The sequence below is a fragment of the Strongylocentrotus purpuratus genome, unplaced genomic scaffold, assembly GCF_000002235.5.
Source record: "Strongylocentrotus purpuratus isolate Spur 01 unplaced genomic scaffold, Spur_5.0 spur5_scaffold_21, whole genome shotgun sequence".
NCBI classification, from domain to species: Eukaryota; Metazoa; Echinodermata; class Echinoidea; order Camarodonta; family Strongylocentrotidae; genus Strongylocentrotus; species Strongylocentrotus purpuratus.
In genome coordinates, this window is record NW_022145607.1 from 42,738,953 (window position 1) to 42,757,376 (window position 18,424).

Genomic DNA, 18,424 nt, shown 5'->3' on the forward strand with positions numbered 1-18,424 from the left:
TTTTCGGTATATAAAATATATATTGACTGCTTTTAATATTCGAGGCATAGTGGTTTCTATAGGGTCTCGGGAAACTCACAACCTGCTATGACCCCGCGGCGCAAGCGCCTTGGGGTCATAGCAGGTTGTGAGTTTCCCTTGACCCTATAGAAACCACTATGCCTCTCAAAGTAGTCAATATATCCTTATTATGCCTCCGCCACCGAAGGTGGTGCCGGAGGCATCATGTTTTCGGGTTGTCCGTCTGTACGTCCGTACGTCCGTCCCGTTTGACCGTTATCACAATATCTCAAGAACCATTTAAGATTTAAACTTAAGACTCGGGAATAGTATTTATCACCATAGGAAGACGATCTGATTAGATTTTGGAGTACGTAGGTCAAAGGTCACAGGTCACAGAGGTCAACTTATGAAATTCCTTGTATTGAGTTTGTTAGCGCGATATCTCAAGAACCATTTGAGATTTAAACTTCAAACTTAAGGATAGTATGTATCACCATAGGAAGACGATCTGATTAGATTTTGGAGAACGTATGTCAAAGGTCAAGGGTCACAGAGGTCAACTTATGAAATTCCATACATTGAGATTGTTATCATGATTATCTCAAGAACCACTGGAGATTTAAACTTCAAACTTAGTGATAGTGTGTATCACTATAGGAAAACAATCTGATTACATTTTGGAGCACGTAGGTCAAAGGTCAAGGGTCATAGAGGTCAACTTATGAAATTCCATACATTGAGATTGTTATCATGATATCTCAAGAACCACTGGAGATGTAAAAACTTCAAACTTAAGGATAGTATATATCACCATAGGAAGACGATCTGATTAGATTTTGGAGCACGTAGGTCAAAGGTCAAGGGTCACAGAGGTCAACTTATGAAATTCCATACATTGAGATTGTTATCATGATATCTCAAGAACCACTGGAGATTTAAACTTCAAACTTAATGATAGTGTGTATCACCATAGGAAGACAATCTGATTAGATTTTGGAGCACGTAGGTCAAAGGTCAAGGGTCACAGAGGTCAACTTATGAAATTCCATACATTGAGATCGTTATCGCGATATCTCAAGAACCACTGGAGAATTTTCACTTCAAACTTAATGATAGTATGTATCACCATAATATCATAATATCTCAAGAACCACTGGAGATTTAAACTTCAAACTTAATGATAGTGTGTATCACCATAGGAAGACAATCTGATTAGATTTTGGAGCACGTAGGTCAAAGGTCAAGGGTCACAGAGGTCAACTTATGAAATTCCATACATTGAGATTGTTATCATGATATCTCAAGAAGCACTGGAGATTTAAACTCCAAACTTGTTTAAATTGCTCTATGGCGGAGGCATCATTTTCGACTGCGCGCAGTCAAAATTCCATCTAGTTATCAATACAAAGTTTCAAGAACTGTTATATTTTTATAAGCTACAGAAATCATTGCATTTAATTGGCTGAGAGCAAATTTGTAAGAGAAATGTGAATGATAACTAGTTTTATGAAACGGGCCGTCATAGGCAACAGTAACTGTTGATTGGCCATTTGCTCAGATGTATTATATTTTGACACCCCATTCACATGTCACACTGACAGCAGGCCGAATAGAAATTTACATTACCCCATTGGCCAAGATTTGATAGTATTTGGACAATCATTTGATATTTTGTGGTTTGCCTCAATAACTTTTGATCCAGAGCCCTAAAAATAAACAAGACACATGAGTAGAAAGGGAAAACTTTTTGCACACACTGTATCCAATTTCTTTTCAGGACTATATTACGTTTGATGCCAAGTATTTTAAAAACAAAAATATGCTCTTAACTTCATTTTCAGAAATCTTCCAATTAAAGGGATCGTTTAACAATGTTAAATCTGAGATACACGGCCCTACGTGTTATCAGTGTCTGTGATATGGTGTAATATTGAAGCCCTGCAAAAATTGCGCTTCAAAATGATCAAGAAGTGCCTCAAAAAAGTAAAAATCTTTGAGTGACCGGTTTTACCATACTCGTTTTCCCCAATAGACTGTAGTGTTATGAAAACCGTCAGGCGAACGGTTTTCAAAATTTGTAATTCCAATCATAAATATCTTGATAATCAGACAGGCGATCGGCTTGTAAAAGTCATGGGGTTCCTGACTGACCTAAAGGTTTATAATTATCATTGCATCATGAGCTAAATCCTGAATTTTGTTTCAGAATCTGAGACAAAGTTACCGGATCCCTTTAATGCTGATATTCTTAATCTGGGCACAGCTATAATTGTCGAGCTTCATGGCTGACACAACTATCTCTTTCACGAAATATTTTTGCTATTAAATAAAGATATTAAATGGAGGTTAAGTACAATTAAAATTCAAAGCTACCGTTTTAGTTATTTAAGAGTGTTATTATATTCCAGGGAGAGGGGAGGGGTATTGTGCAGCCCAGTTGCATAATTTGATATCATTGTTCTGTGCTGGATTGTATTGCCCCAATAAAAAATCAATGAAAAAAAACCAAAAAAACTTGTACCGTTATGTGGATTTGTTTGTATCATGTGTAACTTCTTAACCCTTACTGTACTGGGCTATTTTGATCACCTCATGACTGGGGGGGGGGGGGGGGGAGCTGGTAGGCTCCCCCCCCCCCCCCCCTATGATCTCGGCTGTCGATAGCCCGATGAACATGAAAATGTGCATGTTTGTAGATATTTACATAGGAACAAGATGGTATAATTAGTTTTTTCCTAATATGCAAATTTTTGTCGTTATAGCCTAATTAATTATGAAAAATGCTAATTTTATGCATTTTAAAGAAAACTCTACATATTTGTCTGTAGACTTGTGAAGAATCTTGAAAATGTATTGAATAAATGTTTCCTTCATCTCAAATTCGTGAGGTAACATCATTTTTATGATACTTGAATATGCATGGGTTAATTGGCATAAATTATGAATACGCATTCATGAATATCAAATCTGGAAATATACAGGGAACTAGAATCATTACAAAAATTGTCAGACTCCACCCCCTTCCCCCTTCGTACATGTTGTTCTACATGTATTTTCAGGATGCTCTCTCTGTCTCTCTCTCCCTCCTTCCCTTTCTCTCTCTTATCTTATCTTACCACGAAGCAATGGTCGCAGGAGCATGTGTCATACAACCTATCTTCACATACCTATTTAACACATTTTCTAATTAAAATAATAAAATCATACACAACCATTACCTTATATTGCTTACTTTATTATTTACATGATGAACAATAGCGAAATCACAAATTATTAAGTTCAAAGTTAACACCCTTGGATATAAGTGCAATCCCATATATGACACTCTGGTAACAAAGTCGTGATATTGATACAAGTGAAAGAAAAAATACATGTACTTCAAAATTGGCCCCCAGTTCTGAAGTTAATGGCCCAAAGAAATACAGTTGGTACAGTGTACTTGCATTGAATGGATCTAAAGATCTGAATAATGAAATGCATTTGCAAGACATGTACAGTACTTACTTAAACCATCCTTTATAGTCACTACATGAACATACAGTATTCTCAGTTTACAGTCTTATCAACAAAGTAAAACAAACTACATGTACCGGTATTCATTTGCAGCTAAAGCTTCAGCCCACAAGTAAATCTGATGTAGCATTCTATTTCACCCTGCAATATGATATAACATCTGTTTTAATAGTGCCAGAGTAAACTCATCGCTTGTATCATTTCAGATAACACTCTCCTGGCTCTTAACAGAAAATTGTATCAAAGAAATTGAGGAAAGCAAAAACTTCCAATAAAATGGACTGATTTAATCAAAATAAAATACAACCATACAAACACACAATATAATGTGCAACAGCATACTAATTTACAACTGATTCCATCCATAATAAACTCCTTGCATATCATAAACCCTCTGCATCAATTAAACAGAAAACAGATTGTCCATCTCCTCTCTTCAACCAGACACTATTTAACACTGAACAATACTTTTTAGTTGCATTCAGTTTTATTAACTTGATTAAAAAAATTGCATGATAAATGAAAATGCAATAACCAACATTCCTTTTGACATAATTAAAGGCGAGATGTGAAAAGTCAATAAGTCATTTCCATCAAAGTTATGAAACTGTCCCAAAATACAGCATGTACTATGCATCATGCAAAGTCTTCAGTAAGAAGAAAACAACACAATTATATACCTGTACTCTTATTTTTATATTACATTTCATTGCACATGTCTACCTTTGTCTACCTGGGAATACTCTTTTGCCAAAAATACACTCAATTTTACAGCTGTTTAGAAACAGTAAAACACACTAGTATGTCTCTCAGTAACAAGAAAGATTCATCCATTATATTAAAAAATTAAATTAAAATTACTCTGATACCTCAGCTCTTACTACTGAATAAAGCGTCCAGAAAAAACTAAACCCGAGAACAAACGGTTATTGTGAAATGTGAACAAACTTGGACCTGTACATATTTCCTTGCTTTTAATGATACATTCATAACATTAATCCATACACATGTCGCCAAGCAACAATGATTTAAGAATGGCATGTCAAAATCAAATACTGAATATGTAATCAACATCAACATAAAAAAAAATAGTACCTAAAATACAAAATAAACCTGTTAGTTTGCACACTGTATATAGCTACTCTCCAACTTGAAATAGCAATAACAATTAGTTTGAAACAATTATAAATCCTTTTCCAGATTTTAGTGCGGAAGACAATGAAACAGACAATACATTACATCAGTTCCGTCATCTGCTTATTTTCGGGGATCCAGATTGATGTCCATTTTTAAAAAATTTTTTTTACTGATAATGCCTTTGCAGCTAACAGAGCATTTTAAGTTTTGTCACAAATATTTCAGACTATTTCTAGCCTTAGCCAAAATGTTGAAAACAGGTTCTTTAATGAAATGATATTTAACAAACAATATGCCATGTTGAAATTCCATAACAAGCAGAGACAGTTATTTTAAAACAGATCCTCCTTATCATAAAGCCTGAAAGGAGGCTGTGTTCTCCTTGCATAACAATAATGATACAGTCAAACCTGCTTTAAAGACCACCTGTCTACAAAGACTACATTTTTTGTTTCCATTGAAACATGTACTTAAGGGAACCTGTCTACAAAGAACATTTTTTGGTTTTCACTTGGGCGGTCGCTAATAATAATGAAGAACGATTGAAAAGATATCATACAAACATGGATCGTATTAGTTCGTTGCTGCTTCCTTGGAATCCTGCTTGACCCTGTAGTCCTGTAGCGCCGCCTTGATAGCATCCTCAGCCAGCACTACAATGTAGAAAATAAACAATTTCAGAAAATATTTAATAGGGAGGATTCACAATTAACAGCAGGTCAATTTCTTTCAACAAGTGATGCGCAGCAAAATGCTAGCCACCGATCGAATTGTGTAATATAAGTTCATTTGATGAGATTGATTGTTCTGTTATAGCAAACATTTTTATATTGAATTGGGATGTCAAAATCCAACATCAATTCATTCTGACAGAATATTTGGCCCGATTCTGTACAAAATCAATACAAATGGTCATGTTTGGCCTAAAAGTGACCACAATGACCATATTGTTGTTAATGGGGGTCAATGTGACCTCTCTTTTTTTCTAGCATCAGGGCACATTTTTACATAGAATAGGCCAATCAAATCTCCTTTGCTGATGATAACAATTGGAAAAATTACCCTTGACAAAAAGTGTCCATGATGGCCAGTTTTGGCCCAAAAGTAGCCTAAATTACCAAACAATCACAAGCAGGGTCATTGAGACTTGCGTTTCGGAATCAGTGCAAAATTTTACCATCGATATTAAAGCTATTTAAACCTTTCCCACCAAAAATTCTTATTCATTCCTCTTATTTCCTGGGGTATCAACAAAGCCACAGCTGAAACGATTTTGACTTTGCTTGGCATCAGTAGGCCTACCAAGTGTGTTGTGCACTGTTCAACAACCCGGGTGAATGGATAAGAATCCATATTGTATCAGTACCAGAGATGCCAACCTCTTGACACAAAAAAAACAGACTGAGTATCCTAAAAAATCAGATTTTCACGATAACTCGACAGAACCACTGGCCGTCGGCCCCGGGCCTGTAAAATTTCAGAAAAATGTTTGCTCTTTCATTAAAATTTAATGAGAAAGCAAAGTGTTTGTTGAGGTTGCGGGGGTTTACTGGTACATGTACATGTTTCTATGCGATTCCGCTGTTTTTATGGGGTTTTCTTTTTTTGTTCTTCTTTTTTTTTTTTTTTTGTTGAAAAATCGTATTTTAAGATTTTAAGATCAAATTCACTCTTCTAATCGTACTAAATACGATCTAATCGTACTGGTTGGCATCTCTGCATCACTGTGAGGAGATTACTGTTGGTGATGATAGTGGGTTCCTGTATAGCGCTCATGTCTGTCAGACATGACCCTCCTGGCGCTCCACAATTATCACCCCTGCTTCAGCATGGCTGCCATTACGGCGCTCTAGCATTTCAAGGAATTCATTCCTGCCAGGTACTCATTCACCTGGGTTGAGCATGGCAAATGTAGATTAATGGTTGCCAAAGCCATTAGTGCCGTGGCAGGACTCGAAACGCGGACCTTGTGATCCACAGTCCAGTGATATAGGCCTATAACTCGACCACCACAACACCTCTACAATTACAAATTTTTACCTCTACAAATTTATATTCTGTTTTCTTTATGGATAACTGATTTTCTTATAAAACCAAAGATATGGCGTATATATTCAATACCGAATGAACGCCACATTACCAACAACAACTCTACAATTATTATTATTTTGACTATTATGACTACTTACTTGAGCAATGTAACTTGACAGGGGGCAGACTCAATTCTTTGGCGATGTCTGTGTTCTTGATGTCCTTTGCCTCATCCACCTGTATTACACACACAAAAAAAAGAAGAAGTAAGAGTTATTGAACTCGGAGGAAAACAAATTATTCTACAAATCATTGCCTCCCGTATTAGCATCCTCAATATAAATTAGTAGTTTACACGTCACATTTATACATTTGTATAAAAAGTAAGATCCAACTATCACATGGAAATGTTAACCATAGGCATAGCAATGATATCAGGGTTCGTACACTTACACATTTTAAAAATTCCATGACTTTCCATGACTTTCCAAAGCAGGATAATGTAAATTTCCATGACCACTTTCAATGATGAACACGTCTTAATTTAAAGCGTACAACTATACATCATCGTAATACTAGGAAGCAAATCACAAAACTATAAGGCGCACCCCTATTTCGAAGATCCCCCCCCCCAAAAAAAAATAAAAAATAAAATAAAAAAAATAAAAAAATCTGAAAAAACAACATTGTTACTAGACCTAGGTCTCACTTAGTTCACAAGCACTTCAACTGTGCCTCGTTTAATGAAAAGTGAAAGTATTTTTCGAACACTGAAATCTGGTTAACAAAAAGCCACCAAAAAAAAGCCAACATTGGTCTTTTTGTTAACATCAGATCGGCTCTTATTTCAGTGACAGTGTTCGAAAATACTTTCATTTAATTACGAGGCACAGTTGAAGTGCCTGTGAACTAAGTTAGACCCATCAGTAACAATGTTGTTTTTAAAACTAAAGATGACAGAATTTTCCTCCGAGTCCAAACAGAAATGTGGACAGGCTAGTTTTCTTGTGGTGATTCGTTATCCCCTGTGTAAGTGAGCTGCATCATACAGGTGAGCTAGCTGAAGACACGGGAGAGCTTCGGCCGGCAAAGTGCTTTGTGACAGGGCATAATTTATCGAGACTGAAAAAAAAACTGCAAAAAACTCTCTTCCTTTCAAATTAGGAACATAGTTTACCTTCAGATAGTAGATCCTATTCTTTATTTGCATTATGTAATTCATGTTGAGACACAGAGATTTTTGAAAACCACTAACAAATAGCATTTGAGGACTCAAATATCCTGTACCTGACTATACTATAAGGCGCACCCCCGACTTTCGATATTTTGCTGACGGAAAAAAGGTGCCTTAATAGCGGACGTTGGGGAAAGCAGCAACCACGAGGCTAGGCTAGCTAACTACTGGCTGTATGCTCGCGCTTGCACAATGGATGCCAAATGTAGAATCAAATGCGATTCAGGGTTGCGATATTCGAGTAAAGACCAACACGATTTTTAAAGCGGTTCTTAAGAAAACACGAGTGGCTCATGATGCATAGTTATTTACATTTAAATTATTGTTTAATGAATATTCTGTGGTAAAACCCCGGGGTAAAACACCTTCATTCAAACTTTTAATCAAAATCAAAACACGAGCTCGATCAAAAAGTAATCGTACAGCGTGCCATTACTGTATGTACACACACCGGCATCATGCACCGCACCTGTCACTGCAAGTCGTTTACGCACACAAACATCTTGCATACAGTATGAAAGACACAATAGACACGATACTAGTACTGAGGTCCTAAAGATATTGCGTGTAATTTATTACGAAAAAGGTCCTGTGAACCACAGATTATACAAAATGTTTTTTCCTTTGTTCACAAGACAAATTAAATGCCATTTTAACAAACATCTTGAAGAAAAAAAGATTTTCCCTGACTTTCCAGAAGAAATGGATGAATTCCCTGACTTTTTGCTTCTGGAAAAAACATTTTTAAACTCCCTGACTTTCCAGAAATTCCCTGACCCGTACGAACCCTGGATATGATGTACTGTTTTCTCACTAAATCTTTAATTATCTATGAATAGAATTGAAAATGTAGACCTATCAGGATTTCTTCTTGATGAGAAGTATCTCCAAGTCTAAATTTACTATCAATGCTATATTGAAAATTGCATTGCCTTTAATTGGTGCATATAGAACTTCTGGGTAATTTTGCAATCTTAATATTTATTTATATACAGTGTAAATTCCTTTCTTTCTTACCTCCCTTCCTCCCTCCCTCCCCCTCTCCCTCTCTTTCCTATCAGTCATTTATATCAACTTACTTCATAAACATGACAGATATTTTTTTTTTTTTTTTTTTAAATAAATGTAATGCTTCCTGGGAGGAATTTCAATAGTTTGAACAGATCGCTCAATCGATCTTATTTACTGGGGGTAAGCCACACATATGTTCAAACTAATGACAGATATTGCTGATTAATTCTTCCATTTTTAAAGAAAATAAAGTGTGAACTTGGGCAATCTCCTTCACTGACCAGTGTGTACTTACCGATCTGCCTTTGATCCACTCAGTGGCTAAGGAGCTGGAGGCGATGGCTGAACCACAACCAAAAGTCTTGAATTTAGCATCCACTATCTTTCCATCATCGTCAACCTTGATCTGTTCAGAGAGAGGAAGAGGAAGAGAGAGTAAGAGAGACAGGGAGAGAGAAAGAGAGACATGGAGAGAGAGAGAGATGAAGAGAGAGAGACAGGGAGAGAGAAAGAGAGACATGGAGAGAGAGAGAGAGAGAGAGAGAGAGAGAGAGGGGGGGGGGGGGAGAGAGAAGACAAGACCAAGATAAAGAGATGAATTGATTAAAAAGACATTCTTTGCATCAAACCACTGCACAATTAAATTCAACTGGTTTGCAAGTGATGTCATCCTTTGGGCAGAGTGACAGTGTCTGACAGTACCCTGGATCCTAAAGTGCCCGAATTCACAAAGGAGGTTTAGATTTAACTCATGGTTTAAACCCTCATTTACATGGACCTCTGACTTGTGTCGAGCTTATTTTGCGCTTATTTTAAACCATGGGCTATGTAAATGAGGGTTTAAACCATGGGTTAAATCTAAACCTCCTTTGTGAATTTGGGCCATTATGTCTGTATGTACAAAGTCTATGGAGCTTGTTGGAAACTAAACTGCTTTCCTGTTTCCTTCCTTCATGTCTTATTACAGGTATTTATCAGTCTATTACGAGTGTCTGTAGCAAAAGTGAGAGCAGGCTAGAGAGATGTTGTATTGTATGACTATTCAATCAGACTATAAATATCATTACAACAAGATATTTACAACAATCTTTCAAAATTCTGCAGGATCAAACAAATTCAAAACTGAACCAACTTATTAATGAAATTCAATACTTCATATCCAGAACATGTTATGCTTAATGGACAACAAATTTTGGCTGCACATACATGTACATGTGGTTAACATTGTAGGGTATCTTACAGATTAAGACACTGTACATGTGTTTGCACCACACCTGCAATGTCAGTACACTCACGAATACAGCGTTCAAGAAGAAGAGTTACCTGTAGTTTCATGACGTCTCCACACGCCGGTGCGCCGACCAATCCTGTACCAACGTTCTTGTCGTTCTTGTCCATGGCTCCCACGTTCCTGGGGTTCTCATAGTGGTCGATCACCTACAAGGATCAAGATAGATGCCAGTATACAGAGTCGTCAAAAGATCTCCTTAAAAAAATGGTTAAAGGTATAGACCAGTTTTGGTCATGCGATTGCATTGTGAAAGAAACGTTGTGGAATCGTTCATAAAAGGTTGATCATCTAGCGTATTGGTGTGTGCCAGTACTGCAAGGTTCTGGAATCATCAAAATAATAAGAAATTTGGCCCAGTCTTGGTAAATTACACAGAAAGGGACTACGCGATATAATATCCAGACGGATAGATATGATAATTTACCAAACATATCAATTATTAGGCAGTTTCCCGGCAAAATTGTATCATCAAGTATTAGCCAAAACATATTCTTTCAATAAGAGCTTCCATTTCATTTTTGGAGAGTAGGGCGTTTCTAAAACTGGCCTTTACCTTTAAAGGTACTATGTCCCTTTTGCAACCAACCTCAAATTCTGTACAACCTTGCAGGAATTATAAATATGTCATGTATGTCCTATCTGTGAAATTTAAATGTTAGGAGTGTCCTAATATTCAAATTATGCAAGGAAACTCATTTACTTGCTAGACTTCACTGTCAGACACTGTTGAGTGACTGACTGGCTTTTCTTCTTCTTTGATAATAACATACATAAAATGAGCAGTAAAGTGTACATGAGCATTTGTCTACATCAACAACCCACTTCTTGTGATGGCCAAAATCAAACTGATTAAATCTTTGCGCAGCATAAATCGTACGACCATTCGGTACAATGGTCTGAAAATCAAGACTATTAATTACTGGCTCTATACTAAGCTCTTAAGTCGATTTGACAACTAATAATCGTTATTTACCAATTTGAAGACATTTTCAAGCCCCACTTTTTTTAGGGAAGTTCTAAATTAGTATTATCTTTCAAATGCCGTAGGAGTTTAACCTTTTCATTTTTTGGGCCTCGTAAAGTTTGAAATTGCAAATCAGAGAAAAAGAGCCCTTCTCAATTTTAAGCATATTCAGCAATTTTGAGCGGACAGCAGCGCTCTATATCATGAATATTCATATTTACTGCGCTGCTTCCCCGCGTGCGTACCTTCTCTTCGCCATGTTGAATTGAGGATACAACATGAATCGTTGGGTTAGGACAAAGAATCAACCTTTTTCCCACCGTAGACTTCTTCAATTTATAATTTCAAGTGGTTGGCCAGATGCCCAGAGGGGTAAAAAAACATTACAAGTTCATGATGACGTTATCACAGTTTTTCATTCATAATCATTTTGCCTTTGGCATAGACTTTAAAATACAGCTGCAAGATTTTCATCATGGATGGATGTCGATTTCGACCCATAATTTCCTGTGCGCCATCTACACGTTCGTAATGGCGTTATCACAGTTTTTCCTTCATTATCATTTTGCCTTCGGCGTAGACTAGAAGGGATGAGATTGATTTAGATGACTCCATGCGCAGCGAGAGTTTAACACGGCTTGCAAGATTTTCAACATGGATGTCGATTTTGACCCATAATTTCCTTAAAAGGGACTATTAAACGGATTATTTCAGTCAAGTTAGTAAGTGGAACCGATGTATTATAGCCTAGGCCTAATTTACAATTGGATATACACGAGGTAAAATGACATTTTGGGGGATTTTGGGGGCATAACAATACGACCTGAAATGGCTGTGGCGTTATCAAGGGAATGTGTATAGACGGTTTCCGTCTCTAAAGAGAGAGCCGACCCTACCCCAATAAGAGGCTAACGAACAACGAGACGGAAAATTGGGTCTATATTAAATGCAGCGGATATGTATGAGGTAAAATGTAATTTTGGGGATTTGGGGGGCATAAAAATTTGAGCGTAAATAAATGGCCATGGTGTTTGAAGGAGAACGCCTATAGATCTAGTCGGGTTCTGTCTCTAAAGAGAGGAGCTGACCCTACACAAATAAGAGGCTTAACGAACGAAAGAGACAGAAAATTTGGTCTACTGAAAACCTAGACCGAAAGCTTCAGTCTCTATATCGTCGGTTGTTCCACCGAGACTACATCTGGCTCCACTAGACCTCCGGATATAGAGACTGAACGATCGCCTATGCCATCGTATGTTGAAGATACAGTCTCAGGGAATAATTTTCCTGGTATCGCATCGCAATTTGCTATGCATTTTTGCATGACTGCTATACAAAATATTGTTTGTGTAGCAGTTTTCTTCCATAGAAATTAGGCCTGAGTCATGTCGGGATTTTCATAAACCGGGTCCCGACGGCCTTACACCGGTCGGGACCCGGTGTCCCGAAATCAGCTCGCAGGATTTGTCACTTGCCTCTATAAAAAGCGCATATCATCAGTATGTCCCTTAATAGTGACATTTTTATCAGTCAAATAAATCAACACATGCATACCTCGGCACAGATTGGTATATTCTTCCATTTGACATTATATTCATCCATGATTGGCGAAGTTTAGTGCCATTATCGTGCCTCTAAAAGTAAAAAAACTCGAGCAAAAATATAAAGACTACAATCGAGCCGCCATTTCGATTTATGCAGGTTGAATAAATCTGGTCAAAAAATATGAATGTTAGAATAATAAAACGGCTTTCTAAAAAATTCTTCTGTACAATATACCGATCATATAATATTTTAAAGACAAAAATAAATATTTATCTCTTATTTTAAACATCGCATGCTTTTTTTTAAAAGCTGAAAATTACTTGGTAATCACAAGAAGTTTCGATACGAATAGCTGTTGCAAGGCAAGTTCAGACTAGTCTCGGAAAAATGCGCAGTGCTCCTCGTTATCTGTAATGCGTGCCAGAACGAACCCAAACAAAGACGTAATCGTAACGAGAAAAAAATCATTAAAAACTACGAGAGCACAATTGGAAAGATATACTGCTCAAAATTACCATAATCAGATACTTAACTTGGACAAAGAATTCAATAATCGCCCAAGAAATGCCACAGAAATTGTGATAATCGAGGAGTTACTGGGTACATTTTTATCGCAAGGGGCCTGCTAGCTGCAAATACTCGAATCCTTTGTTATACTGCTTTTTACCGTAGAGGGCGGTATTTGCCTCGTGTTCAATTTAAACACGTTTAGATATATTGCAGCATGCAGGCCCTTCCGATAATGATTGTACCTATAGTAACTCATTAAATATCACTATTTATGTGGCTTTTCTTGGACAACTATCGTATTCTTCCTCCAAGTTATGTATCTGCTTACGATAATTTTGAGTAGTTGTCTTTCCAATTGTGCTCTCGTAGTTTTTAATGATTTTTTTCTCGTTACGATCACGTCTTTGTTTGGGTTCGTTCTGGCACGCATTATAGCTAACAAGGAGCACTGCGCATTTTCCGAGACTAGTCTGAACTTGCATTGCAACAGCTATCCGTATCGAAACTTCTTGTGATTACCAAGTCATTTTCAGCTTTTAAAAGAAGCATGCGGTGTTCAAAATCAAAGAAAAAATATATATTTTGTCTTTTAAAAATTATTCGATCGGTATGTTGTAAAGAAGTACTTTTTAGAAAGACGTTTTATTATTCAAACATTAATGTTTCTTTCAACCTGATTTATTAATACTGCCGAGAGACCCGGCCAGTACAGTAGCTAGCTAGCAGCTGGCAACAACAAACCCATGGGGCGAACTGCTTTGCAACCCATATTTATATCAGCAGTTCGGATTGATTCTGGATGAGCTAGAATACGATTGGTAACAATTAAATACTTAAGTTTTAGGGTGGATTGATTTTAGTGGTGTGCAAAACTGCAATTTCTTACATATTTCATTATTTTTTTCGGAGCGCCGGTTCTCAAAAAACGAAACCGGGACCCGACGGCAACGGTCGGGTCCCGGTGTGATCGACCGTACCGACTCAAGCCTAATAGAAATGTACAGAATTTCATTTGAAATATTTATCCATCAGCTGAAATTGCTAATCAAAATATTTGAGGAAAATTATTCCCTGAGTCTACCCTTTTACCCGAGATTCTGGAAGAATGCTGTGTTCTCAGCAGTCGGGCTTCCAGTTCAATTTCATTTTCTTCCTTCTCGTAGTTGGGTGTCTTCTTGGTAAGTGTCTGGCTCAGTTCTGCGTCGGGTATTCTACTCATATGGGTAGCAGAAACGCTTGTCCTTCCATACTCGATCCAGTCTGGCTTTAAAGGCATTCACGATACTACGGGACGATACTGCCCTGCACTAACATATACGATTGCCATTTTGAAGTAAACCACACATGATAAACATTAAGAAAATATGTACCTTGGACCTCTGCATATGAAATCTTCTTCAAAAAAGTGTTATTATCTCTTCCACTGGACTGTCTTCAGACGTCAGCCATCTTGAATCAAAGTAATGAATATTCATGACAAAGTTTTTTAGTCTCCACCCCATTGACCTCATTCATAGACGTGCGCGTACGTGCACATACATGTACATCACCCTCAAAGATCACGCTGCTACTCACGTTTGAGTTCTCGTGTTGTCTGCTTCACGTGCGCGCGCTATCATCGACGTGACGCGCGGAGTAGCTAGCCGAGGCGAGGTCATTGAATATTCATTAGCCGCCATTTTGATTTCTATCGGTCAGAATGCTTGACGTTGGTCGAGAAGCAGCCAAAAGCTCGGTAAGTCCTTTTATTTTTTATTTTTTTCTAGAGTAGAGTCTCCGGTTTGCGGCATCGCCCGGTTTGCGGCCAGGGGTATTTGTTATAAAAATAAAATGAATATGACTCGATAATAATCATTGAAACCTACCGTGGATTCCACGGTAAGTTCTGCTTTGCCGAAAACGTCCGTAGTAGGTGCTCCTGTCGGTACGGAGTATCCGTCAGCGATGTCGGAAATCTACGGCACCAGTCGCCGATGAAAATTCCAGCAGGTGCTAACTTTTAAGTTAAGAAATCGAGGCATGACTAGATCAATATTGTAGCTCTATTTGTCCGATATTTGTCCGATTGGAGGTGAAATTTGATGTTTTTGTGGAAGTATGATGGCTGTGGTCTGTCTCCTATCGCAGATATTTTGATTGTGCCACCGCATGGCCAGTTGCATGGGGTGGCCGCAAACCGGCACGTAATTACGTGTTTTTTCTGGTTTGCGGCGGGGGGTGTTAATACACACATAACATGCGGGATCGTGTATGATGGTATGTGTGCTGATGTGTGTACCCGCTATGACCGATAGTTTCTAGTAGTACTTACCCCCGGATGGGATGATCCATTCGAGGAAAAGGTGAAATTGTTTAAAACTTGACAAATTTACCGTAGCAACAGATAAACATGAGAATTTGGGTTACCCGTAGTAATTTGGTACATGCTTTCATCGTGACGTAGCGCATAAAGCTTTGTGACGTACGCGTGCCGCAAACCGGTAATGCGTGCCCGCAAACCGGGGAACTCGAAGCATTTCGAAACGTGGTCAATGCTGACCATGCTGTGGGTCAGTTAGGTTATTTGTGACTTCTATTTAATAAGTAAGTATATGGACTCTTTATTGAGGGTATTAAAGTATTCTGTGAGTATTCCAATAAAAATAGAATCGGCAGTTCCCGCCGATCGGCCGCAGACCAGAGCCACTACTAGGGAGGCCAATGCCCAAATCTAACTTTTTAATTACTAATTTGTTTATACTAAAACTAAGATTAAAAGAAGCATTTACTTTCACTAAGAAAATCCACCCATCTGCCGACTCCATAGGTTCCATCAAATAGGAGATATCCAGCTGGTTTGTAGCCATTTCCTTCTACGCCTTTCCGTACGTAAGAGCCTTGAAACAATTATATTTCATGTCGCAGAGTTACGTTCATAATTAGACAGGCCCGAGGGACAAAGTTCATGATGAAGTTTAAAACTTCGCGCGAAAGTGCAATCACTCAACAGCGGCTAGCCTTGAATCGGTCGCACACGTACACACCTTCTTCTTCTTAGTTGATCCCTCCACCGACACAGGCAAGCCCCGATGCATGCAGGCTGAAGTCCAGCCAGCCATCAATGTGCGAACGATTACATCTTCTACTACTACGAGCCGAAGACGATGGTTCAAAAAAGGAAAGAAATATATATAATTCATTGATATTTACCTTAGATGTGTATTCCAATAATTTGATTTCCTCATGAGTATTCCTTATTATCAACGATCGAGAAGTTACGAGGTCCAATTAAAATCCATCTTGCAGCGAACACAATCATAGCGCACATCCATGTATGCAACGTACGTGTACTATATTTCTCTCACTCTCTCTCTCTCTCTCTCTCTCCCTTTCGCTATACGTAACATACACACTCACTAACCATGTATCATACAAAACACACCTTCAAATCATGGCTTTCATTTCAATTCTCAATTGGAGTATAGACTGCTCACGTAGACTTTTTTTTTTACTGAAATATCTTTTTTAACACTTCTCATACATTACTGCACGACACTCGTATCTAGTGCTGTGAGAATAAGGTACTAGGGTCTATAAATAAGACTACGCTTTGCGTAAGATCTGACCGGAGCTCAGATTATGTCGCAATACCCTTTATTTTTGGCGCGAACAATGACGTCACTGTTCACTGTTTTCCTTCTCATTTTGAGATGGATGTAGCTATAGGGCTCAAACCAACGCAAGATTGACAGAAACATCGTACTCTATCTACTTTCGAATGTTCAGTTTGTAAAAATCTGTATTTAAAAAGATATAATCTTTTTTCTTTATATTTTCTAGTGTTAGAAGTGGCAATTGTGAACATCTGAAATGTTGATCTCTATCAAAAGTTCTTTACTCAAAACGGATCCCATATTTTTAGGGTCTACCTTCTGCCAATGAGAAGGTTTTTAGTGAGCAAACCTCTACGCCCTCTAGGATTTTCTTAGTCGGTGGTGCGAGTGCGTCAAGGTCGTCTGCAACCACAATTATTGGATTAAAAAACGTCAAAATCTGCAAGATTGTCAACAAATGGTGAAAGACTGTTACAGATCCGTGATTATAGGTATGTTGTGAAATGTATAATTGTATTTTCTTTTCATATTTTCTTCAATTTTTATTTTTACATCATTTTTTTCCCTTTGCTAATTTTTTGAAGTGGGCGACGAGCGCACAAATCGTAGGTGTAGAAGCCTTACGCCTGGGCATTGGCCTCCCTACCACTACTCTATGTCGTGGGGGGAAGGGGGATAAAAAGGAAACTTTGAGGGACTGACAATTGCCTAGAAAATTACTGCAATTGAAGATAAATGATGTATCTAGGCATATTTCTCCTCAAGTTTGTCATGTTTGTGGGAGGGGCCTAGCGGCTAAAATCTAGCCGTGATATCTTCAACATAGATCTAGATCTACGATGGCATAGATAGGCGATCGTATCCGGAGGTCTAGTGGAGCCAGACGTAGTCTCAGTGGAACAACCGACGATATAGAGACTGAAGCTTTCGGTCTACTGAAAACCCTACTCTACATTTGACCGGAAACTACCGTCAGATTTCATCCCACACATGACACTTACTACGGATCCTCCCTTACTACACAGTAGAAGAGCTACATCACCAGCGGATCACAACTCAAGAACGAAAGAACAGATCACGTCATCACATCTTCATCATCTTGCTTCGACAGTCACCATTGATACTCACATTTTTGTGATACGAAGCTGATGCAGGACCTGGCTGACTAAACTTTGCTGCCAGCAGGGGCCGCAGAGTCTTCCCAAGAAGTCTTGCATTGCTAGAAATTGGCATTTTGTATCAATAAGTTTCCTTCTTTTGAACTTCAATTCAGCGAGTTGCGTAATTTGTTTATCTGCGTACGAACGTTCGACACATGTGATTAATCACGTGACGTATTCCTGTTTGAGAGTATAGCGCCACCAGCGTATATACTACAGTCATTTTACGGAAAATGTTACAACAGAACACATTTCAACTTTTTAAGTATCATACATGCAGCCAGGCGCGTACGCAGGATTTTTTCAAGGGGGGGGGTTTTAACATTTATAAATCGGTCCGAAAATTTCGCAACGACTCAGCCAGCCGCTGAATAAGCGGGGGGGGGGGGGGGGGGGGGGGGGGGGGGGGGGGGGGGGGGGGGGGGGGGGGGG

General features: G+C 38.3%; 1 protein-coding gene across 1 annotated transcript; it reads right to left on the reverse strand.

The window, feature by feature from the left end:
• Positions 1-3,217: 3,217 nt before the first annotated feature.
• Positions 3,218-18,205, reverse strand: LOC753290 (iron-sulfur cluster assembly scaffold protein IscU; the record flags this gene model as incomplete). The annotated part of the gene is given in 5 exon segments (XM_030994870.1): positions 3,218-5,306; positions 6,843-6,921; positions 9,225-9,335; positions 10,253-10,366; positions 17,961-18,205. Coding segments are annotated over 5 exon segments (489 nt in total). The 3' UTR covers positions 3,218-5,226.
• Positions 18,206-18,424: the final 219 nt, after the last annotated feature.